Source organism: Talpa occidentalis, unplaced genomic scaffold (assembly GCF_014898055.3).
Source record: "Talpa occidentalis isolate TD23 unplaced genomic scaffold, MPIMG_talOcc4v2.1 talOcc4.9, whole genome shotgun sequence".
NCBI lineage: Eukaryota > Metazoa > Chordata > Mammalia > Eulipotyphla > Talpidae > Talpa > Talpa occidentalis.
The window spans coordinates 48,166,079-48,192,543 of NW_023605305.1; the positions used below are offsets into that span (position 1 = coordinate 48,166,079).

General features: G+C 39.5%; 1 protein-coding gene across 3 annotated transcripts in view; it reads right to left on the reverse strand.

The window, feature by feature from the left end:
- Positions 1-26,465, reverse strand: part of AK5 (adenylate kinase 5) — a 271,283-nt gene that overhangs the window by 107,960 nt on the left and 136,858 nt on the right. For all 3 annotated transcript variants that reach the window (XM_054691447.1, XM_054691446.1, XM_054691445.1), the window contains exon 7: positions 2,817-2,907. In XM_054691447.1, coding sequence (XP_054547422.1) covers positions 2,817-2,907 — 91 coding nt within the window. The remainder of the gene's footprint in view (positions 1-2,816; positions 2,908-26,465) is intronic.

The window sequence follows — 26,465 nt, forward strand, 5'->3', positions numbered from 1 at the left end:
AACAGTGGGGTGGGGGAGGCACCAGTTCCCCTGGAGATGCCCCCAGAAGGTGGGGTGCATGTTGATCAAAGGGTACAGAGTTATGGAGGATGAGTGAGTCTCGAGGTCTAGCGTACAGCAGATGACCGTAAGCAGTAACACGACTGTACTGAATACTGGGTATTTTCTAAGAGAATTTTTTTCAGGTGCTCATTCATGAGAAAATGAGAAAATGATAATGATGTAAAAAGAAGATATGGTATGAACTTGGCTGTAGCAATCAATTCCCCATTTATATTCCTATCAATTTATCATGGTGTGCATCACAAATACATATTTTTATTAAAAAATTTCAAAAAGGTATTTTCCTGAGGAACAGTGATTCTTCAGTGTTTGAGGAAAATCTTAAGAAAATACAAGGATAGAAGTTTAATGCTGTGATGTACACTGTGTCACATCAAAAATGCTCATAGTCACTACCTTTATGTTACTTTATGCTACTGACTTTTGTGCCCTTGAAGGTTATAATAGTGGGAAAAAAAATCTGTGCAGTTAAAGCTTGTTTTTGATTATTGTCATAGAAGCCTGATTTTAAAAGAATAAAAATTAAAAGTACCTTGGGAAAAAAAAACCCAAAAAATTTCAAAAGGGGTTGAAAGTCATTTACATGGAGGTAATGTGGTAACTGTAGTGCAGCTGCAAAGAAAAGGGCTGTGGGTGAAGGGAAGAGTGGAGGGAAAATCTGGGGCTGATGTTTCACAGAACAGAACCTTATTTATTTTTATTTTATTTAGATCCTTCATTTGCTTTTAGAATAAACTGACTTTTTATTTTTTTTAAGATTTATTTATATATTTATTTATACAAGCACTGGGTATAGTCAGAAGTGCGGGAAGGTGAGAGAATTCACCAGAGCCAGAGCGGGGAACAGAACAGGCAGACTGATGAAGTACACTGCTGAGAGGAGCAGTGGGTGGCAGGAGAGGTCTTCACGCCATGTGGGACCCTCACCGGCCACCAGGGGATCGAACCGGCGCTGCAGAGGCTGTGGGCAGCTTTGCAGCCCAGTGCTCAACTGCTGAGCCACTAGGGGAGGCCCTAGAGTAAACTGACTTTAAGGCTGGAGCTGACCCCAGTTTTCAGGGGTCTTGGGAGGGAGCCAGCAGGAGGTGAGCTTGTGAGCACAGGCTCCTTTCGCTGTAAACTAGGTGACTGAGAAGAGTCAGCTCCTGGAAATTTCTGCTATGGGCCAGGCCCTACCAAGGGGACTTGGAGAGAAGGAGCAGCTAGTATCTATGTCATGTACTGACCAGCACAGATGCATTACTTTGGGACAGTTGCCCTGGACAAATATGACAGCCAGAGTGTGGGGGGTTCTAGGGAAGGGGTAGCTTATTCAGCCCCTCCATTCTGCTGTATAGGCAAACTGAGGATATTGAACAGTTAGAGGTCTGTTATGAGAGGTCTAAATAAAAATTCTAAATAAAATAAGTTCCAAAGCACAGGTGTCATGACATTTTTCAAGCAGCATTTTTGGTTACATGATCTTACATGATTCTCAAATATTTCATCTTTCTGTGATAGACCATCTTTTGTAACTATCACTGCAAAGTGAGGCAGGTGAGATAACATCAATTATCTGTGTTCTGGGTCTGCTCAGAAAGACTACTGCCTTGCCTCCCCCCACCCCAAAATTGCATTGATTTTCCAATTGATTATCCAATTGTTTATATAATTCTATAATTTTGGGAGTAAAACGACACTTCCATATGTGTGCACATGCTTCCACTTATCCTTCCTAGGGCTCTGTCACCATTACCCCATCACCTTCCCTCCTCAATTCCTCACTCCCCTCTGTCCTTCTGGTCTCACAAAGTGTAAGAATTGCTTTTGCTGTGCTTGCCAGTTTTTTTTTTTTTTTTTTTTGGTTGTTATTTATATTCTGCAAATGAGCAAAACCACCCAGTAGCTGTCTTCTACTTGCTGATTTATTTCACTTAGAATAATCACCTCCAGATCCAACTATTTTGTCCCCAAAGGGACTATTTCACCTTTTTAAATAGCTGAGTAGTATTCCGTTGAGTATGTTTTCTATAATTCTTTTATCTGGCCATCTGTTGTTGGGCATTTAGGTTGTTTCCATGACATGGCTATTGAGGATAATGCAGCTATGAATATAGAAGTACATAAATCTTGGGCCTCCCTGGTGGCACAAGGGGTTAAGACACAACCTATGAAGCTATCCGCAGCCACTGCAGCATGAGTTTGATCCCCGGCCAGGGAGTTACCCACATGGCCCAGCAGACCTCTTCTGTCTCGCCTCCTGTTCCCCTCAGCAGTGTATATCAGTCAATCCGCCTGTTCTGTTCCCCACTCTGTCTCTGGTGAATCCTCTCACCCCCCACACCTCTGGCCTATACCCCAATTGTTGTATGTGTTGATAAATAAATCTTTTAAAAAAAAAGTACACAAATCTTTTCTATTAATGTTTTCATAGATCTTTGGCTAAATAACTAGCAGTGGCATTGCTGGATCATCTGTTATTTCCATTTTTTTGAGGAGCCACCATAACATTTTCCATTGAGGCTGTACCAAATTACATTTCACCAATAGTTCATGTGAGTTCCTTTTTCTCCACATCTTCATCAACATTTGTTGTTTCCAGTTTTCTCAATATAGTTCATCATTGGGGTGAAGTGATATCTCATTATGGCTGATTCGTATTAGTTAGGGAGTCCCGTAGGACACAGCAGATTGTTGAGTTCCAACTATTTACAAAGCCCCAGACACTTGACGGGGGTCAGGGTGTACCATGCCCAAAAGACACCATGACTTACCTGCTGCAGCCTCTTTGTTTGGAAATAACTTGCTGTCAACTGCCATGCTGATGTCAGAGAATACCTCATCTTCATCTCGGTCAGCATCAAACTGGGGGAAATTAGGACAGACAAGTTGGGAACATGAAATTACATAAATTAGTTCATTCCAAAATAGAGTGAACATGCATCACACAACTGTGTCTCTATTCAAACACTTAGGGAGTTTTAAAGCTCAGATTTCATATCAAACAGTAGAGTGTAAGAAAGTAAATGTATAATCACTTATAGCTGAGAAAAATGGGTAGAATTTTCTTAACTTATATAAAGCAAACTTAGGAAAAAGTGATAACTAAATTTCATCTTGTGTCTTTCTGGCTCTTGGGTTTCTTTAAAAAACAAAAGAAAATGATGAAACTGTAGTTCTTAATAACGGGAGAGATTTTCTAATTTATTGTTAAGAAAAAAAAGGTGGAGTTCTTAAATCAAATTTTAGTTCATTGTGCTATACACCATACTAGATACTATATTTAGATGTAATTTATCGACACCATAGATTTAGATATAACAAAATTGCAGATTTAAGATTTCATTATTTTAATGGCTGAGTAGTATTCCATTGAGTGTATGTAGTCAGTATGTCTGCATGTGTGTACACACACATATATATATACACACACACACACATCTTTTTTATCCATTTATCTGGTATGGACATGTAGGTTGTTTTTGTACCTTGGTTACTGTAAATGATGCTAACAGGAACACAGGGCTTAGTGTTTCTGTATTAGTGTTTTTGTATTTAGATAAATACTCAAAAGTTGAATAGCTGAATCATTTAGAAGTTCTAGTTTCAATTTTTTGAGGATTTCCGTACTTTTTTTTTTAAGATTTATTTATTTATTTGTACAAGCACCAGGTACAGTCAGAAGCACGGGAGGGTGAGAGAATTCACCAAAGCCAGAGTGGGGAACAGAACAGGCAGACTGATGAAACACACTGCTGAGGGTGTGAGCAGAGGGTGTGGAAGGAGAGGTCTGTGCACCATGTAGCTCCCTGGCCAGGGATTGAACGCGTGCTGCAGTGGCCGTGAATAGCTTCATAGGTTGCATCTTAACTCCTTGCACCACCGGGGAGGCCCTAGATTATTTTGCATTTTATAAAATTTCATATAAAAGGTATCAGGGGCCTCCCTGGTGGCACAGTGGTTGAAAGCTGGGTTGCAAAGCTGCCCGCAGCCTCTGCAGCACCGGTTCAATCCCCAGCCCCCCGGGCGAGGGTCCCACATGGTGCGCAGACCTCTCCTGCCGCCCACTGCTCCCCTCAGCAGTGTACTTCATCAGCCTGTCTGTTCTGCTCCCTGCTCTGGCTCTGGTAAATTCTCTCACCCTCCCGCGCTTCTGACTGTGCCCAGTGCTTGTATAAATAAATAAATAAATCTTCAAGAAAATAAATAAATAAAAGGAAATATACACCATGATATCTTGGGGGAAAAAAGGGAATCATACAAACAATCTTTTCTGTCTTAATTCTTTCACTCAGCACAATTATTTAATTTTAAAATTATTTTTAATTGCAGTAATATTGGTTTATAGCACTATACATGATTTAGGAGTGTAGGATCACACCCTTCAGGCATATGTTACCACACCACATCCACCACCAAGGCACCCAGTTCCACCATAGTCCATTGTCAGCATAATTATTTTGAAATTCATCAATGCTATATCCATATTCATTCCTTTTCACTGCTGAACAGCACTCACTTGTATGGATATGCTATTAATCCTGAGTATCTTTCACCCAAACATTGTAGTTTTCTTCTCCAGGTGTTTGATTTGTGTCTTTTCAAATAAAATCTGTCTCTCTAAGGTGCTGAACACCTCAAATACAATTATAGCAACTTTTAATTTCCTTCTCTGCTAATTCTAACATCTGTATCATTCTGAGTAAGGTTTTGATTTATTTTTTCCTCATCATTAAGAGACATATTTTCTTGTTTCTCTGCATGCTTGATAATTTTTTTATTATGCCAAGCATTGCCAATTTGACCATGGTGGACGCTAGATATTTTCATATCCCTATAAATATTCTTGAGGGTGGATGCTAGATATTTTCATATCCCTATAAATATTCTTGAGCTGTGACCTGGAAAGCAGCTTAGAAATAATTCAGTCCTTTCAGGACTTGTTTTTAAGATTTGTTAGTCTGACCCAGAGTAGTGTTTAGTTTAGCACCAATTATTTCCCACTGTTGAGGCAAGACACTTCTAAACACTCTGCCCAGTGTCTTGTGAATTAAGAGATTTTTCAGTCTGGCTGGTAGAAACAGGCACTAGTCCAAGTCTGGTGTGAGCACCAACTATCGCTCCTGATAATTCTGTGGGTCTGTTTCAGGTTGTTTTCTCATGTGCATGTACTGATTCATACCCTGTTGAATCCTGGAGGGAACCCTCTGCAGATCTCCAGAGTTTTCTCTCCAGGCTCTCTCACATCTGTGATACACCGTCCTCTGAACTCCAGCCATTTTATTCTCCTGGGCTATCAGTTCTCTTTTCACAAGTCCTGGAGTCCACCAGTCTCCACAAGGCTTCCTTTGCACTGCATTGGAGCCTGGAAACTCTCAGCAGATGGCTAGGCCATGTAGGGCCCATATTTTATTCCTCTCTCTCAGGGAATCACTTTATTGCTTGATGTCTGGTGTCTTGAAAATTATTTTTTAAAACATTTTTTTTTCCTTTTTTTTTTTGTTTGTTTGTTTCACGTGGGATATAAAATCACCTCTTTTATTATCTTAAAAATATTTAAGAAGAATTAAATGACTTATTCTTTTATATTTTTTCAGGGATGTGTTTCATTATTTTTGGTGAGGGAAGTTTAAAAGCCTAACTGAACAAGCTGTTTCCTGACCTCTGCCGACACAGTTAAAGCACTTCTGTGTGGTGCTTCCAGGTGCTGTCACTATGTCACATCGGCCCATGGGAAGGTGAGGCAGATAGCCTTCTTTCTACTATACAGGTGAGGAAATAGTTTCTCAGAGAGATTATGACTTTCTCAAGCCAAACAGCTAATTAACAGGGGAACTAGGACTTGAACGTAGGATGCCTGACACTTTCCATTCAACCAGTCTACATATAATTATCACAGTAAGACAAATATGATCTTTTGCTAAAAAAGTGTTAGCAGAGAACTTTGCTTACAAGCCAAGCAAGAAAAGCAGGTAGTGGTTAGAGCAGGTGCAAGGTGGCCACAAAAGTGGAATTAGTATCATCCTAATGTAATACCTCCATACTCGCAAACTATGACTGGCTTTTTTTCTTTAAAAATATTTGTTTAGCTATCAAAAATAAGTGGCAACATCACCTAAAAAAGAGTTTATTTTTCTTTTTCCTTGGACTTTTGAGGGATCAATGACAGCATAGTCATTTTACAAATAACAGAGCAAAAGCTTATGGTTTAGCCAGATATCCCTCGAAGACAGCCTAAGTCAAAAGTTAGAGGCTGACACTTTTTTGCAGGTGGTGTATGCATGTGGTTGTGTATGCATGTGTTTGTGCAACCCCAGGGCAGGAAGTGTGAGTGAAAAAGGAAAGTGAGGCAAAGAGGGAAGGAAAGTAAATGAGAGGTGGTATGTTATTGAGCTGGTCCCCAGCTTCCCAAGGAGGCACAGCTGGTATAACTGTTTCCAGAAAAGCTAAGTGGATCCACTATACCCCAGAACGGGAGAGTGGGGAGGCAGGAAGAGGTATTTGTGTGTCGATTCCTTTAAGTTTTCTGTCTTCCACCGTTTCAACTTTTCCCTTTGAGGAAGAAGTCCCCACTCCAGTATTTTTTGGTTGTGTTCCCGAGCCCAGGGGCAGCCACCAGGACGCCAGGCCCCAAGCCTGAGGGAAGAGTAAAGCATCTGAATCCGGAAGGAAGTGCTGAAACCATTAAAGCCTCTCTCTGTAGGTGAGCTCCCATTGGGCCTGATATCACCTGCAGAGACGCCCACCACGGTGGGGATGAGGAGACCCAGCTCTCACAATTGAAGAAGCTGGTCAGGGCCATCAGCCATATGGGAGGTGCCGTGGCAGGCAGAATGGTGGCACACACTGTCTCCACTCAACAAGCACCTGATATCTAGGGGCACGTGGGGCCGAGTATGTCAGGGGAGGTTGTGAACTGGGGTCAGATAGCTTAAATTTAGCTCGAATTTAATCGGAGTTCCTTTTTCCCTTTAGCAGCTGTCAATGAGCAGCTTATTCCCGACTGCTTTTAGAAGCCACACAATGAGGTTGATGTGTGGACAAAAGAGATGGTATATTTAGCATACCCGAATAGAGGCTGGCATGAATTGTGGTCCTTTTTCTTCTCACTGCATCCAGGGCTGAGGGAGTACGTGCTATTAGAGATGTCTGATCGTGTCTCTACTCAGCCGACTCTCTCTCTCTCTCTCTCTCTCACACACACACACACACACACACACACTTTCATTATTTTTTGACTTGGAAGTGGTGGAATAAGGAATACAAGTGGGGCCTCCCTGGTGGCGCAGGGGTTAAAGACAACACTATCAAGCTATTACTAGCCACTGCAGCACGACTTTGATCCCTGGCTGGCCATCTAGGGAGCTACACACATGGTACAGCAGACCTCTCCTGTCTGGCTTGCTGCTTCCCTCAGCAGTGTATTTCAGTAGATCAGCCTGTTCTGTTCCCCACTCTGTCTCTGGTGAATCCTCTCACCACCCCGCACCTCTGGTCTGTACCCCAGTTCTTGCATAAATAAATAAATCTTTAAAAAAAAGGAATACAAGTGATTTTGAGACTTTCTAGGAGATATTCTATCTTGTAACTGATTTGAACAAGATATGTTTAGTTCTAGAACAGACTAAAGTACCTGATTGTCTGATCCAAAATGCAAAATGTGAAACACTATTCATGACATTATTCAACAAATTTTTGCCAAGTCACTACTGTGTCTTGGGTAGTCTTCTCAACTGACCACTCCTAGGCTTTGGGGTGATGAACATAAGCCACAAAGAAGGAAGAGATACCCAAAGAACTGACTTATCTCTGGATTATGCAGATGCTGCTGAAGTTCACAAGCTCTCATGAGGACCACAGAACTGAAGCCAAACTCACTTATTTTCTGTAAAAACATCCCCGGTCTATAACTTCAGGAACAGCATGGGATGTTTCTTTACACCTTTTTTTCATATTTTTAAAATTTCTCTCTTTATATTTTACATCATTATTCATTTATGTACAGTATGCTTTCTCCTCGCAGGTGTAGTCCCCATAAAATTCCCATCTCCAAGTCACCTGTGAACCATCACCACAGTCTCTTGTGCTCTTCCTGCCCCTGTTTTAATCCCTCGCCCTCCCCTGATGAATGTCTCTGATTTATAGTTGCCTCCTAGTTTTGTCTTTTTTTTCTTCCTGATCCTTAATTTGGTTCACCTATATTCCTCCTATAAGTGAGACCATCCTATACTTTTCTTTTTCCTTCTGACTTATTTCACTGAGCATAATCCCCTCTAGCTCCATCCATGTTGCTGCAACTGGCATGAGTTACCTTTTTTGATTGATGAATATACACTCTTTTAGAAAATAATGTCATATAGATCTTGAGGAACATTCTGATGGACTACTATCGGGACAATCATCACTTAATTGGCAAAGATGTTTTACAACACAATAACACTCAGTGTTGAAGAAGTTGTGTGTATGTTGAGAGAAGAACTGGCCTTTAAATCATCAGACATTTTGCTTATTATTTGTTCTTACTCAAACCATATATATTTGATTCTCAATGAGGAGTAGTTTTGTCTGCCTCCTTTGCGTGTCCCCCTTGGTTGTCAAAACTGTCAGGGGTGCTGCTGAATACTTTACTGTACACATGGCAACCCCCCAACAACAAAAAAGCATTATTTACACTAAAGTGTCAGCTGTGGCAAGTTTGAAAAAACCTAATGTACAGCAGGCATTCTCAGCTTTTGGGTGTTTAAATAATATTCTGAATATTTTCTTTCCTTTTTTTTAAAGCCATATTTTTATTTCTTTTTTTGTTTTTAAGAGAAAGGTTTTGACCTATAAGAACCTGGGCCATGAACTTCAAAATACAAAGGATGTCAGAAGAGATAATGCTGCAAAATAATGTGTGATGAAGATTCAAGGTACAAAGGGTTATTTACATCTCACATATCAGAAATAAGCTTCAGGAGGTTGATGTAATTGTGTGCCACTAAGCCAGAGGATGTTTGATGTTGCACCCACCTTTGAAATCCTGTGATTAGATGAATACCTTTTCTTTTAGTTGATTGCTGTTGAATGCCTAGTAGGCATAAGAAAGACTCTTTCCTTATTCTGAGGGGGAAAAAAGCTCCAGAGGACAAGATCTGCGTAAACTGTTTTATGTCATTTAGTGTAAGAGGGTTGGGGAGGTCCGTTAGAAATTTCAAAATGAAATGCTTACCAAATTCCCTAGATCACTCACAGCACATGTTTTAATTTGAATAACAAATGCTGTAACAGCTTTCAAAAGCATAGAAAATACATCTAGATTCGGAAAGGAAATTATAGTAGAGGGAGTAGAATTAAGCACCATCTGAGGAGAAAGTGACAATGACAGTTTGCATTTTCAATGGCAGAAAGTAGTTTTAGTTTTTGTTTTCATTTTGCTATGCTTTTCAGGCTGCTATAGATGGTCCACATCTCCTCCATACAGACAGGGCTTTCTGCATCCTAACCTCTGCCAGCTAGGAAGGCCAGGTCTGTCAAACAGCCTAAACGGACTCAAAGGAGAATGCCAGTTCAATCTCTCTTTCCAGATTCCAACTATCATTAAATTTAAATCTGCCTCCCATTTTTTCCCTTCTTCATCAGTTGAGGAGGAAATAAATTGTCTCTGTTATTAGTACTCTTTCAGTTTTATATATCCCATAAGTATTGTTTTCTGAGCATCAAAACAGCTTCTTGAATTTTTTTACTTCTCCCTTGTTTCATGCGAGGAAATTTCAAAGAAGCACATTCTCTACCAGTGCCTTTTATTGTTTTCTCTTGGAGATCCCTTAAAAAGCAAAAAATTGGCCCATCACACTCTCATTTTGTATGTAGAGACTTCTTTCTGAAAAATTGATTGGTTGGTGTTCTCTTAAGAGTTACTTTGTTTTTCTCCCACAAAAATTAGAGATTGCACTAAAACAGCAATGACTTAGAAATTAGTGCTAACTGTAGTTAGCAATGGAGTAATGATAGTTAATACTATTCTGCAGAGCCATATTTCTAAAACTTTATAATCAGTCAGAAAACTTGAAAGGGAAGTACCTAAATGGGCTTGGTGGGGCCTGGATAGAGACAAGATTCTGTCTTGGAAAGCCAAATGAACCCCATGTTTTCAATAGCAGAATTCCTGTGGTTAGGCCCACTAAATGGAGATGAAAGAACATATTTTATTATCTGGATGAAACAAGGGCAAAACGTGAGGGAAGATAGACCTAAAGCCAGACATGATTGGTACGGAAAGTGAGGGCTACAGAAAACGAGAAAGGTGTGGCTACCTGAGTAAAAGACTCTTCTTTTCTCAACTTTTTGTGGGGAAATTTAATTTCACTGGGTATTCAAAGTACAGAGAGCATCTAGAAAATTTATTGGAAAAAAATCAACACAATAGAGAGATTCAAGAGCAAACTGGCAATATTTGTGCAATGTTTTAAGGAAAAAAATTCTTGGAGTTAAACATTTACAGTGGAATAATGACTGATTTATCCACTTATAGAAACTTAAATCCAGAGGATTTTGATTACTCTAACTTCACTAGTTCAGAGATCATCTTTCAGAATCTCTATCAGTACTTGATAACAAAATGGCATTAAATAAAACTAGGGGGCCTAGGTTTATTTAATAAAATAAATTTTATTAAATAAAACTAGGAGGTCCTTAAGGGGTTAAGCAAAGCACTGTGAAGATATACACAGCCTCTGCAGCACGAGTTCAATCCCTAGCCAGCCAGGGAGCAACCTACATGGCGCAGCAGAACTCTCCTGTCTCTCTCTCCTCCATTTTCAGTAACAGTACCATTGATTTCAGGTTTTCTGTTGAGTTAATAAATTCTCACTAATATACATCTAGTTTTTCTACTCACCCTCATCCTGTAGAATATGAAATTCTACAAACTTTAAAAAGCACCATGCTTGGGCCTCCCTGGTGGTGCAAGGGGTTAAGTCGCAACCTGTTAAGTTATCTGCAGCCTCTGCAGCACATGGCACAGCAGACCTCTCCTGACTCACCTGCTGCTCCCCTCGGCAGTGTATTTCAGTCAGTCTGCCTGTTCTGTTCCACTTTGTCTCTGGTGAATTCTCTTACCCCCTGCACCTCTGGCCTCTACCCCAGTTCTTGTATGGACAAATAAATAAATGAAAAATAAATAAATAAATAAAACACTAGGTACCATTATCACTTCTTTAGTATCTATTATATGCCATACACTGTTAGAGGTTTTCTTTATACAATTTTGTCATTCAATTCCTATTAATACTTATTATAAAATATTTATTATAAAATATTATAATTTTATTATAAAAAGGGCATCATTATCTCCAAACTAAAAACTGAACCTCAGGGAAAGTAAAAAACTTGTCCAAGGTAATATAGCTGACACAACCAGACTCTGAGTCCACATCTGTCTAGATCATATTGTGAACCCCCAACATGACGACACTGTCAGGGTCAGTTCTCAGCTCCACGGGGCAGCCTCAGAACTTAGCTGGGCATTTGCAGAACAAATCAGGGCTTTTAAAAGTCCTCTAAGAATCCCTGAAATCAAGTCAAGCTAAGTCCAGACGCCAATATACTGAAAAAGTCTTGGTCTTATCTTCCAGTTTGAGGCCATGGTGGGTAATTTTATTGCTTCGTATGATGTGTGCACCCTATCAAGTGGGTGTAGCTGTTAACAGAGAAGCTCCCTCCCAGCCTGCCAGGAGCACTGGAAGGTGCAAGGACAGCAATGCCAGCTGCAGGGGGCAGATGGCTGTCCCCTTCCTATTTGTGCTCTTTGAGGGTTTTTAGTTTAAAGCAAAAGCTATCAATTTCACAGGGAAGCCAACCACTGCTCAGCAATCCTACTGTTGAATCTAGTTGCATCCTCCACAGCAGCCTCTGAAAATGTTCTGTGCAGACAACCTTGTCTCTTAGTTTGTTGAAAGAACTAAAGTCATCTAGCACAGATTTTATTTTTCTCCTTTTATTGCCACTCAATCCTTCCTCATTGTCAAAGGAATAGTAGGCTTACTCTTCTCCCAAGAGCTCTCTAGGGTAGGAGAATAGATTCCTATATGGATCCATCTCTGACCTGGTACTTTCTGCAGAAGCTGCTTTGTTTCAGCTCAAGAGCTCCATTCACCAGTACAGGCACAGCTGGCTCAACCACTCTTCCTCACAATCCAGCCAGGGCTTCAGCTCTGCCCTGATTGACAGCATTCGAGTCTCTATTCCCAGAGCCCGTTGCTCTGGTGTCTCATTAGTGATGATGGATCCAAAGTCAGACCACCCACACCAAGAAAAGCAAGTTGAGATCTTAGGTTGTACAGAAGGTTGCTGATGAAAGAAAAGAGGACAAAGCATAAGAATCCAAATGGGGCCTCCCCGGTGGCGCAGCGGTTGAGCACTGGGTTGCGAAGCTGCCCACAGCCTCTGCAGTGCCGGTTTGATCCCCGGCTGCTCCCCGGCCACTGGAGGAGGGTCCCACATGGCGCGCAGACCTCTCCTGGGGCCCGCTGCTCCCCTCAGCAGTGTACTTCGGTCCTTCTGCCTGCTCTGCTCCCCGCTCTGGCTCTGGTGAATTCTCTCACCCTCCCACACTTCTGACTGTACCCAGTGCTTGTATAAATAAATAAAAATAAAATCTTTAAAAAAAAAAAAGAATCCAAATGGATGACAGGAACTGAGGTCTGAAATAATTGAAGGGTAGGTGGTTGTAGTAAATGATTATTCAAATTTGAAGGTTCAAGTAGAGCCCTAGAGCAAATATACTGAGTCTAACCAGTATTAGGATTGTGAGTGGATATCAAGTGCCTAATATCTCACTCATCTGGGGACACTATGATAAGATATGTTTAAAGTTAAATTGCTGCATATGGAACCTAAAAATAAGCCAAATACAAAGGAGCAGAGAGTAGAATGAAGGTTGCCAGGGTCTGGGGAAATGAAAAAAGGTTGTGTACCCTTTGACCAAGTTCTAAGAATCTAGTATTCTAATATTATTCATCATGGTGACTACAGTTAACAATAATGTGTTATGTACTTGAAAATTGCTAAGAGAGTAGATCTTAAATGTTCTTACTACACACACACACACTTACACACATACAAATAACATTTATGTAAGCTGACAGATATGTTAATTACCCTTATCATTGTAATCATTTCATAATATCTACATATAGTAAATAATCCTGTTGTATACTTTAAATGTATAAGAGTTATATGTCAGCTATATCTCAATAAAGCTGGGGAAAAAAGTAAAATTAAGTTGCTGGCGAAAACTCATAAAGGGTATATATCTATTAATAGACATATTAATAGAGCTAGCTGAACTAAATGCCTACATTTTAGATGTCTAAAGGTTTTAATATTTTATTAAGATGACACTACTAAGTGATGAACTGCTTCTCACAAAATATTAATTCATAAATCAATTTGCAGTCCAACAAATAGAATATGCCCTTAGATCAATGTAGATTTAATCCAATCTCTTATACTGCCTACATCATGCAATTCAATTCAATAAAGATTTACTGCACACCTACTTTGTGCCAGGTATGTGCTGGGCACTCAGGATACATGGAGGGAAGATTAAATTGTGTTTAGCTTTTCCATACTCATGAAAGTACCATTGAGGAATAAAATTGTATGGAAAGACTTGATAAGAAACTTGAAAAGAAAAAAAAATGGCAAAGAAAAGAGAACACATTCATTGTAGACAAGTATCACATTGTGCATTTTCTGTTTTATCTCTGCTGCACCTAGCGGGGTTTGGAGCCCAGCAGCTAAACAATAAATACTCATCAAACTGAATTAAGTAGAAAATTCAATTATAAATTCCCCTTTCTTTTTCTGTGTTCTCTTTTCATTCTCTCCCCCTAATATTTCAGCAGTTTGAGGTTCCACACAACTACAGTGTGGTGGGGTAAAGATTTAAACCCTTGCCAAGACAGCTTCCAAACTAAAAAAAAACTAGTTAGAAGTCTCAGAAGTCAAATTTCAGCCTTGTGTGACATTTGGTACCTTTCCTAATTACAGGCTCCATTCTCTCCAGTGCTCAAGTGTCTCCTGCTACAGAGCCCTAAGTGGTACTCTGGAAGCCTGGAAGAACCGCTGTGCTGCCTAAGCGCCAGATGTGTGACGAGGGGCTAATTTAGGCCCTGGGGAGATCAGGCTCATTCTGTTTTCTTTCCTTTCCTCCTCTCTCCCCCCTTAGTTGAGATGTTTCATTCTTTAATTTAAAAGAATTTCTTTCCTGCAGTGTTGACTTTACTACGACCAAATATGGTCTGTTAATCATTATGCGAGAGATTCAGTGGAATCAAAGAGATCAGGCTAAGTGAAAAATGAAAAACTAAGAAAAATATATTTTGCAGCATGAACACAAGACATTACTTATAATGAACCACATCATCAACAAATTCCCTTTTTGTTAACATGCATTCTATGTTACTGGTACTTAGAGATGGTCTTTCTCTTTACCAACCTCTTTTGGACAGTGCTGAACAATTAAGAAAACATTAATTTATTAGACTAGTCAACAATCATTCTGATTATCTGTTACAAGAACTATGCTAATGCTTCCCTTTCTTTGAGACTTGGGCATAAAATAAGTAACAATTTAATGGCTGTGATGGGATGATGGGGGTGTACATTGGGTACCCTGGTATCTGGGGCTGGGCAGTAGGGGAGTGTAGGGTTGGGAGATGGTTAGAGAAGGCTTCTTGGGAACCTGATCTATGAGTCAAGTACCGAACAAGTGAGACTAAGCAAAATGAGGAAAGGAAAGGAAAAGCATTTCAAGGAGAGAGAATAGCAATGTTAAAGGAATGAAGATGAGAATGGATTTCTTTGAAGAAAATAAGGTTGCCCTCTGCTTTTAAATTTTGGTATTCACCTTCTGAGTAGCAATGGGTTGATGCTTGCTTCCTGAAGTCATCTGAAGGCTTTCTTTCTTTTTTCTTTTTAATCTGATAGCTGATTATTTTACCAGAAATTCATAGGTGTGTGCATGTAGTGAGTGACTGTATGCTGGGCCACACACAGAGGAATGTGAATTACCATATGTGTTATGGGCATCATGTGTATTAACTATATATAACAATATGTGATAAGCCATAATGCAGTTGCTGCATTAACAATAGTTAATCATTAACGGAACACTTACTATACACTAGGCAATAGACAAAGCACTTTGAAAACATCTCAGTTAACCCTTAGGAAAACCTGAGATATCACTCTCCCAAGGAGATAGTTGGTGCAGAAAGTAAGTACTTACTTAAGGTCACACAACTGGTGAAGAACAGGACTTGCATAAGAACTCAGGTCTGCCTTATTACAATGCTTGTGCTCTTAAGAACGAAGCTATTTTAGCTCTGGCAAGAACAAATCCTATATTCTTATCCCACATTCATTTCTTTTTCCTCTAGACCTTTAAGGTCTTTCCCAAATTCAGAGCCATTTAAATCACCATCTTCAATTTTTCCTTTACTCACTAACCTCAGCTTCAGCACTCTGTGATAATGTTATTTGTACTAAATTGCCCCCAAACCAAGCTGGTCTTTATTTCAGAATAATTAACTTGTTAGCAAGATGCCTATGACAGGCTTGATGGCAAAAAGTGATTAAAGAAAGGAGGATTTGTTTGACAACTTAATAGCTATTGGGCCCTTTGAACAACTGAGTGATTTAAATCAATATTTAGGAAAAAAATAGCTGAAATAAGAGGAAAAAAAGAAAATTATGAGATGGAAATCAGATTTACAATAATGGAATTTACATTTATGGACAGAGGAAGGTAATTTCTGTGCAAATGGACTAAACAATCCCCATGAGTATTTCTGCTGTTACCACTTTATGTGGATTTAGCTCACACAACTGCAAGGACAGTCACTTCTCTTATTCCTCTGCTAAAATGGCCAGACCTTTGACTAGAAGTAACATTTAGAAAAAGAGATTACTTGCTATCTGCAAGCAGTTTGTTGAATTTTGAGGTGGATCATCTAGAAAAAGAATTCTATGGGCCACAACCAGCTCATGCACTGAACAAATTAAGATTCATGTGTAGCCTTGGGTTGCTATGGTTGAGTAAGCCTGGTGTTGATAGATCTTTCAGGAGGTAGTTGAGGTGGGTGGCTACAGATGAAAAAGATGAACAACGGGGGACACAGATGCAGACTCTGCCTCCATCTCTTCCCGTGGAGCTCATGTGTATCCTGCTCCACTTTCTATATCAGAGCTTGTTTGTTCAAGTTTATTTTTTACTTGGTTATTATTTTTTTAAAAAATAAAATTTTAGGGCCTCCCCTGGTGGCGGTTGAGCAGGCGGTTGAGCACAGCACTGTGAAGCTGTCCGCAGCCTCTGCAGTGCGGGTTTGAACCCGGGTGGCCAGCGAAGGTCCCACATGGCATGGCAGACCTCTCCTGTTGCTCCTGCTGCTCCCCTTAGCAGTGAATTTCGTCAGTCTGCCTGTTCTGTTCCCCACTCTGTCTCTGGTGAATCCTCTCACCCCCTGCATCTCTGGCATGTACCCCGGTCCTTGTATAAATAAATAAAAATCTTTAAAAATTTTTTTTAAAAGTTGTTCTTCCTGTATTTTATTTTTATTTTTTATTTTTTTGCATAGAAAAACTGGGGTGGGGAGGGGAGAGGATTCACCAGAGATGGAGTGGGGAGCAGAACAGGTGGATCTATTGAAATACACTGCTGAGGGGAGCAGCAGGTGAGACAGGAGAGGTCTGCTGTGCCATGTGGGTAGCTCAGGGACTTACCCCAGAGGCTAACACAGAATTCCTAATCTTCTATCTTATTCATTTTCAGATGTACCTGAGATCTTAGGACAAATCCTTCTGACCCTTCTACATACATCAGCAATGAGAGATTCTGTTCTATAAAAGGGTGACTTTTTCCAGAAGGAAAAAGAAAAATATTAGATGGTATCACTTACAGGAGGAATATAGAAAAACAGAACAAAGTGTCAAAAAAATACAAAACTTGTAGGCAAACTATAGATCTGAGGCATACCAAAGGGTTTCAGGGAAGGGTTGAAACAGGGAGGGAAGAGCACAAGGGACTATGGTGCTTGTTCATGGGTACTGTGGTGGTGGGAGATTTATAGGGACTACACCTGAGGGGAGAAATCAAATACTGTACAAAAATGAATAATGAAAAAAGCGTGACTTCACTTACAAAGTGAGCACAGCCTCTGAGCAGCCAATTAGCCTCCATGCTGCCTCAAGCCAGGTCTGCTTCTCTTCAAATTTTTATCTCTGTAGCTAATGGCATGGTGAACAGCATCCTAAAGCGACTGGAATTATTAAGCTTACTGAAGGTATAAAGGGGGTGTAGTATTTGCAAAGCAACAGTTTCTTCTAAACTTGTTTAGCGAACATTCCACTTAGTGCATATGGAGATGTCAATGGAGACTACAGCTGACTAGAATGTTAGGAGCCTCAGGACAAAAAGCTGAGCCAGAGAAAAACAAAATAGATGTCGATTTCAAGTGCAGTCTTCAGGCTCATAGAATGAGGCAGCTTTGATTACACAAAAGCAAAGGCAATATGATATGTCAACATTTACAAAGTGACATTGTAGGACATCTAAAAGACTTATGACATCTTGCAAGACCTCTTTCTTCCAAAGAAAGCTCTACCTTTTTTTCAAAAGGAGAGAACCCACCATTGCCCTAGCAGCATAGAGACCAGTGCCAATGCTCTCTGGCCTTTCCTGCTTCCTTAACTGCAATCTTTCATTGAAGGAGCAGGTAGGGGTCAGGTGGGTCCTCAAGGTTTACCTTTCCCCCCAATAGCAGATAAAGAGAGTATTATTGAGGGGACTCCAGATTTAAAGGCCACTTGTTCTGAGTATCCTTGGGTCTTGTGTCTCTTAAAAGCTGTGAATCACAACCAGTTTCTTATTTCAGTAAAATTTGAATTTGCAAATTCATTGGCAGGCTCTAAAGGTTGGTTTTCATTTACCCAACAAATATTTATTGAGTACCTAACATTTCCTGTGGGTATAGTAGGGAGATGTTTGCTCCAGTATCAAATAATAGAGGGGACTGTGTTTGCAGCTCATAGAAATGTCCTGCTCTGTCCAAGGAGGAAATTCCATTAAAGGCGAGTGAGAAAGTGGTACTATTATGTTAAAACTTATTAATTCATCCACTGAAAAACACTTCTCGTGCCTCTATTATATGCCATGCATGGGAAGTTCAATGTTCAGTAAAATAGGACCCGTGCCCTTTAAGAGTTCACAGTCCAGTGAGAGGGGACATTCATTTGAATACTAATGTTAATATGGAATAAGGGCTGTCACAGAGCTATACAAAAAGTATAGAGGGAGATCAGAGGAGAATGGAGAATTAATTGGTCTCAGAGAGGGAAGGGAGATTAAGAAGGATATGTGGGGCAGGTGGGATTAAAGATTAAAGAAAGTGTCACAGGGGAGAAGATAGTTGAACCCCAAATATTTGGGACACATAAATATCCTTTTCTTGGTTCATGGCTGCCTCACCGATGTAATAAATATATTCTCTATCTGACAGCAATTAATGAATCAGAAAACATGCAACCAGCTCTACATTATATTTTATCTGGTTGGATAATTAGCTTTCTCAGTAATGTCAACAACAATGAATTGTTTTGCTTTGACCACAGGATAACACTCAAGGGAAATGAAAAGCTATAGAGTGAGATTCATCTAGATTCAAATCTCAGCCCCACCATTACTAATTTACAACTTTGAAGGAATTACTGATACTCTGAAGTCTCTTTCCTCATCCATCCATCCACCTCATTCATAAAAAAGGTGGTAACAATAGTGCCTACATCACACGTGTGTGGGCTACTAAAATGGTTAAGTGAAAGAATTCCTTATTACTGTAGAGTTTGACATGGGCTGCATTTCACAGAGTGCTGCCTATTACTACATTGCGGGGTTGGGGGCGGTGAGGAAATGATTGTCTATGTAGAATCGTACTTGTTGGAAGCATTTAAAATAGGACAAAGTCCCACATCTGATGTCCTCATGGCCTCATGGCATTTCCTGCTGTTGCTTTTAAAAAAGTGCTTCTTCCAGTCTCCCTGTTCTGTTCCCCACTCTGTCTCTGGTGAATCCTCTCATGCCCGGCACCTCTGGCCTATACCCCAGTTCTTGTATGCATAAATAAATAAATCTTTAAAAAAATTGCTTCTTCTTTTAAAAAATCCCCCTGATCACCTCTATTTTATAAATGCTATTATAACATGGATAAAGGAAATAAAAGCCACAATAACAACAAATCACCTCAACCTATGCCTCACTTTCACTTTTCTATGATTTTTTTGGACCAAGCACAGTCACTAATCTAGAGGATGTACTGAGAATGAAAACGTGAATGGTTAGTGCCATGGTTTGACCTGAAAAAGAAGTATAAGGTTTCATAAAAATCATGCCCTGAAAGCTGGTATTAACTGCAGTAGCATAAATGTTTTCCTGAATTTTAAAATATTTAAAAAGGAATCCCACTTCTATTTTCTGGTTGACAGAATGGGAGACTGTGGTGCAGAGGGATGAATCTGGAACAAGAAACTACAGCAATGACGTTAATACGAGGGCACAACAGGTTTCCACGGAGGATTAAAAAAGGTCTTTGGCCACTACAAGGCCATTTCCTTTTGGCATAAAGTCATGACCTACTTAGCCGTCTTGTCAGGAGAGTAAGGACGGTTATCATGAATGGCAGATCCAGGCTGTGCGCGGGCCCAGCCAGTCACAGTGAACACGGCTGGGTGACTGCCCCGGACACAGCACAGGGGCCTGAACACACACTGAAAGAAATCAATACAGCCTTTCTTTTTAAATTCAGTCACGTAATTTTTAAAGCTTTGTACGTAGTCGGTTACCTCACTTTTAAGATAATATTCAGCCACTTCTAAAAGGCACAGAGCAAAGCAGTAATTACCCTTGACCAGAGCAAAACAACTCATTCGAAAGGTTCTAAATGTGTTAGGGACTCTTCCCATGAGATTCATGAGATTTTGAGTTTGGAAACTTGCACCTCAGAGGAACACTGAAAAATAATTAACATCCATTTTAATCTCATGCCTTTCAATAATATTCACAGCACGTTTTTAACTACAGCCAGGCCTAAACATAAACAACCAATTTAGAAAGGATAATTATATATGTGCATAGTCAATGATTATTCTAGCATATAGCAGAGACAAAAAGACTGGGAATCTTCTTGTTACTTCTATCACTCCAAATGAGCCAAACATTCTAGAATTCTAATTTTTATCAAGCACCATCTTGGAGTCTACATACCTGTATACCTTTAGAAGGAGTGCAATGTGGCTGTTCATTCCATTTTCAAAAAGAGAAACAAATCTACTCTGTGAGCCTACAAATAACCCTGGAGCAGTGGTTTTCCATAGTCTCACATATTTATTTTAGGTGCCTCATTTATGAGCATTTGGTATAATGAAGAGTAAAGGATGTGCACAACAGAAGATGAACTCCTGCCATTTTTGACAACACAGATGGACTTGGAGGGGATTATACTAAGTGAAGCAAGCCAGAAGGAGAAAGACAAATACTATATGCCTTCACTCATTTGTGCAATATGAAGAAAAAACCCCAAACCTTTAGACTCTGACAACAGAATGGTGGTTGCTGGGAGAAAGGAGGCACGAGGGAAGGGCAGAGAGGGTCAACTTGTTCTTGGTCTGTAATCTTGGTGGATGGTGAATGGATATTTGGTGGCGAGTGTGGTCAGAAGATATGATCTTGGAACATACACAGTGTTGTAAACTAATGTCACCTGAATTATAAAAGTGTGGACTCTGGTAGCATGCCAGCTATGTGGCTTTAGAAAACATACCAATCTCAGAGGCCTTTCTGGTGGCACAAAGGGTTAAGTCGCAGCACTATGAAACTATCAGCAGCCACTGCAACATGAGTTTAATCCCTGGCCAGGGAGCCAGGGATTAAATCACATAGCACAGCAGACCTCCCCTATCTCACCCGTTGCTCCCCTCAGCAGTGTATTTCAGTAGATCTGCCTGTTCTGCTCCCCACTCTGTCTCTGGTGAGTCCTCTAACCTCCCCACACCTTTGGCCTACACCCCAGTTCTTGTATGCATAAATAAATAAAATAAATTTTTTAAAAAAGAAAACACACCAATATCAGTTTTTGCAGATACGAAATGGGGGTGATAACAATTCCTACCAGAGAAAAATAATCCATACATACTTCTCGTCTGTAGCATCCATCCACATGTTTTTTTTTTTTTTACCCACTAGCTATTAATCGAACATGGGCTACAGACAGGTTCTACGCAACATTGACAGACTGAGGATGGGCTTTTTTAAAAAAAGATTTATTTATTTATGCACACAAGACTGGGGTACAGGCCAGAGGTGTGGGGGGTGAGAGGATTCACCAGAGATAGAGTATGGAAAAAACAGGCATATTGACTGAAATACACTGCTGAGGGGAGCAGCGGGTGGGACAGGAGAGGCCTGCGTCACCATGTGGGTTGCTCTCTGGCTGGCCATGGATAGAACTCGAGCTGCAGAGACTGCACATTGCCCCACAGTGCAGTGCTTAACCCCTTGCGCCACCAGGGAGGCCCTGAGGATGTTTTTATACAAAGCAGGTACTGAGAGAGACAGAGACACCAGGTACATTCATTCCCTGGCTGTTGCAAGTGTTGGCTGCTAAGAGCTCACCCCTGGACCTTTTTAGGGAGGACCATTCTTGACTGCCTGGGAGTAACTCCCACCCTCTGGGCCATTTCTGTGCAATTCACCCTACACAGCTGCTGGAGACAGCAGGCTGAGGCTACATTGCTCCTGAAATCATTTTTTTTGTGCCTGGCTTCTTTCCCTGCCCTCTCTGTATTCCTCTCCCAGTGACAGGTATTTCTGAGAACACTCCCTGAATAGACCCCTCTGCTGCTACAGAATCTGACCCAAGACCAACCATACCCATGTATTATTTTGATAACACAGCTTTCAAGTAAATACATGAATAATGATTAAATAAAAATTTATAGAGTTTCTTTATAAATGAAAACAATCTATTCTTCTTCTAAAGTGACTGAACGCACATTTTTAAAGTAATCTTAAGGCTTCCCTCTGTATGTATTATCTTGCTTCTTAAGAAATGCCTCATCTTTTAACTGAAGATCTCATGCTGCATAATGGGTGTAAAGCAAATAGAACAAAAATCTATTTGACAATTAAAAAAATCCTTTTTGGTTTGTTTTTATTTCCTTTGTTCTTTTGAAACTGAAATAAAGCCCTTTGGGGTGGGTTGGGGGGGGGGCGCTGGCTTGGTGATTTTGATCATATTCCTGGTTGGGTACTTATGCCCACTCGTTTTTTTTCTTTTATTTTTCACAAGTGGCCTGCATTTGTCATTCTGTGTAGGAGTAGTTTGTTAGTTTCATAAACTTGGAGTTGAAATGGGCTTTTCTACTCTCATCTAAGTGTCCTGTAAAACAGTTTTATCCATCCACTCTTGATTGATACCGGTAAAAAGGCTGCCCAAGATATATATAGTAGTCAGCAAAGTATGTCTCTCTTAGGGAAACATGTTCTCTGGTCAAAACTTTCACATCTTTGTATAAACCATGACAAATATAATGAGTAATTATAGATGAGTGTGTGGGGAGGCATTTCACACTATCAGAGATCGTGCTACATCAAAGTAGCTTTTTTTGTGAAACTAAGCATAACTGATCTTAACTGGGTCTGACAAATAAGAACAGAATGAAGTTCTCAGGATTCTCTGCAGGTCTGCTATTGAATGACTAATTATTCTTCATAACTGGTGATCTTTTCCCAAATCACAAACCATAGTGTTAAATGTGACTGCATGTTCAGCCACCAATTTAGAAAGATCCATGCCTGTATGGATCTTTGTATTCTACTTGCCTTATAAACCATACACACTTTAAAAAGAATCTTAGAGAATGGTTTCAAAGTGACAGCAATTTGCTAAAATAGTTTGCAATTATTTTACTTCCCCAAACCCCACAAATGCCTTATTAATTACACTATCAATTTCTTTAAAAAAGCTAAAATTAAACTTATATAACTCAAAAAAGAAAACAAACCAATTTAAAAAATGGACAGGAGACCTAAATAGACACTTCTCCAAAGAACACATACAGGTGACCGTAAGACACACAAGAAAAAATGTGTGTCATCCTTACCAGTCATTGGAAAATCAAAACTACTACAAGTTACCATCTCACAACTGTCAAAATGGCCCATATCAGAAAGACCAGAAACAAGTATAGGTAAGGATATGGAGAAAAAAGAATCCTAGTAAACTGTTGTTGGGAATGCCAACCTTGTGGAAAGCAGATGGAGGTTTCTCAAAATATTAAAATTGATATACCACATGATCCAGCAATTCCACTCCTAGGTATCTACTCAAAGAATGCAAAAACACCAACTCAAAAGGATACATATTTTCTTATGCTCATTGCAGCACTATTTATGACAGCCAACTTATGGAAACAACCTAAAAGCATTCAAGGATGGATGGATGAGTGGATTAAGAAGATGTGTTGTGTATACACAGTGGAATACTACTCAGCTATAAAAAAGATGAACTCCTACCATTGTGACAACATGCGTGGAACTGGTGGTGATTATGCTAACTGAAATAAGTCCGGAGGAGAAAGACAAATACTGGATGGTTTCACTTATATGTGGAATATAGAGAAACAGAACAAAAGGTTAGAGAAAACCAAACCAATAACAAACACTAGAAATCTGACTATAAAACTGAGATCACCAGAGAAGGAGGGAGAGGAAGGGGGACACGATGAACTGTGCTGGAGGATTATGGGTGCCTTGGATGGTAGCATATACCTAAAGAGGTAAGACCCTTTATTTCTGAATCACTATACAGTGTTGTAAACCAATGTTACCTTAATAAAAAATTCAGTAAAAAAAAAAAGGAAAAAATTGTATTCATTTATTCTATACTACCTAATCTTCTTAACCCTTCATACTATATCCTCTTGTCAATTTTCTGTGCTTTAATTATGCAATTCAACTTTTGTCAGGCAAACTCTGTGCCCCAGATAATGCTACTTTATTCCCCTTTTCTACTTTCTTATCCATCAGGCACACACACTATTCTTATGGTAGCTATAGATACATCTACTTTCCTTCGTAGCATTTGTACAAATTTGCTAATATCTTTCCTCCATGTTTTTAAACTGAATGTTATTGTTCTTTGTCCATCTCCATCCATTTTCTTCTCTCAGGAAGATGTGGTTTTGATTTTTACCAATAGTGTAATTTTGTACAATAGTGTAAATTTGTACTTTGTAATCAAAATAATTCCATAGGCTTCCTCTGGAAACATCATAAAATCATTCTTTGGAAAACTAGGTTAAATGCATGCAGGGCCCCCCATGTGAATGCTATAAGCTTTACAGGTCTTTAATTATACTATTTGGTTATCAGTAAGAATCCTGTTTTCCAGACAGAATAGTTCTCTTTCCACAAGCTTCTGCCCAGTCTTCTAGTTCTAATACCTTTCTCCATATTTCCTGATATCCTGAATTTGCTTTCTTAATTTGCAGTCAGTGATTCATGTTTACTCAAACAGCAACTCTGTCTGTGTATCTATCTATCTATTTATCTATCTATCTATCTATCTATCTATCTATCTATCTATCTATCTATCTAACTATCATCTTTCTTTCTTTCTTTCTTTCTTTCTATCTGCCTACCTACCCACCTACCTACCTACTCACCTATATATTTGAGGTAACACTGGTTTATAACACTGTATATAATTCAGAGGTATAGGCTCACATCTCTTCAGCGTATGTTACCACACCATACCCACAACCCACCATCCATAGTCCTCCATCAGAGTCCATTGGTCTCCTCTCTACTTTGCTCTCCACCCTCGCTCTCCCATCTCTGCTAGCCTCAATTATACAGTCAAATTTCTAGAGTTTGTTATTTTATAACACATCTTAATGCACTCATCTGTCCTTGGATTCATAGGTGTTTCCATAACTTGGCCATTGTAAATAGGGCTTCAACGAACACAGGAGTGTATATATCTTTTTGAATTAGCATTTTTATGTTCTTTGGGTAGATACCTAGGAATGGAATTGCTGAATAGTATGATAGATTATTTTTAGACACCTTCACACTGTTTTACATAGGGGTTGGATCAGTTTACAGTCCAAGTAACAATATAAGAGGGCTCCTTGTTTTCCACATTTTTGCCAACACTTGTTCAAACAGCAGCTCTTCTAATCACCTCACCAAAAAGGACTTACCAATTAACATTCTCCTTTTGACCAAATGGAAAAAGTTCAAAGCAGTAACCAATATTTTTTTTAAAAAAATAGATTTCATCCTTCCCACAATTTGTTTTCAATAGTGCACAATAGTTCATGAATAGTTCTCTTAAATGTCAGAACCAACATAGCACACAATATTTTAGAGATATTTCTCCCACTTTCAATTCTAAATTATCATAGTTTCCATACATGTGGGATGCTTAATATGAAAAATGAAAAATAATATCCAGAAGATTTGACATAGATTCTAGAGGGGAGAGTGGAGAGAGAAAGGAGGCAGGAGAGAGGGAGGATTTGGGGTGATGATAATTCAGAAGAGTACACATATATTTGCTCCTTAAATGTAGCTTTCACAGACACAGAAAATGGGTGACTTCTATTTCATTTTTCTTTCTTTTAATGACAACCATCTGCTAACCTAGCAGCTTGAACTTATGCGATAAAATATCTATGTCACTATGGAGATATTGGAGGCTGTTCTGAATCAACAATCAATGCCCAACATTTGTGATATTCTGTTTGCAGAGTTATGGAAGAGAAAAAAATGTCATGGAGTGGAGAAAGTGGAATTCAAAATTTGAGTCTGTTAAAGCCCCTTTTATATATGTGTGTGACAATGGAACCTTTAAACAATGTGATTGTTAATGTGCCACTCTGTAAAATGGGTTGTGAAACAACAATACTTGTTCTTGTATAAAATGGCAGGATAGTAAGAAAAAAAGTAGCTGAGAAATAAATTCTGAAAAGAACAACCAGGTGGTGGTTCTAGCAGCCAATTTTAACTCAGACGTCATTAATGGTTTACCTTCCTTTAAGCAAACCTTTAATCATGGAAAATTCAGTCTTAAGCAAAAGACAAATGAAGAGATGATCACTGGCTTTTCAATTGACTTAGCTATTCCATAAAGGCACCACCAGGCAGACACCAGGTCCTGTTAATTCTCAGCAGAATGCACCTAATTTTGAACAAGTGACAGGAGACTCATACTGGCTCCATTCAGTTAATAACTTGAAGTATTAAAAATACTCATGTATTGGCATGAGTCTCTGTAAGTTTCTTTATCTATAAATGGAGATATTCTGTCTATTTTAGACTT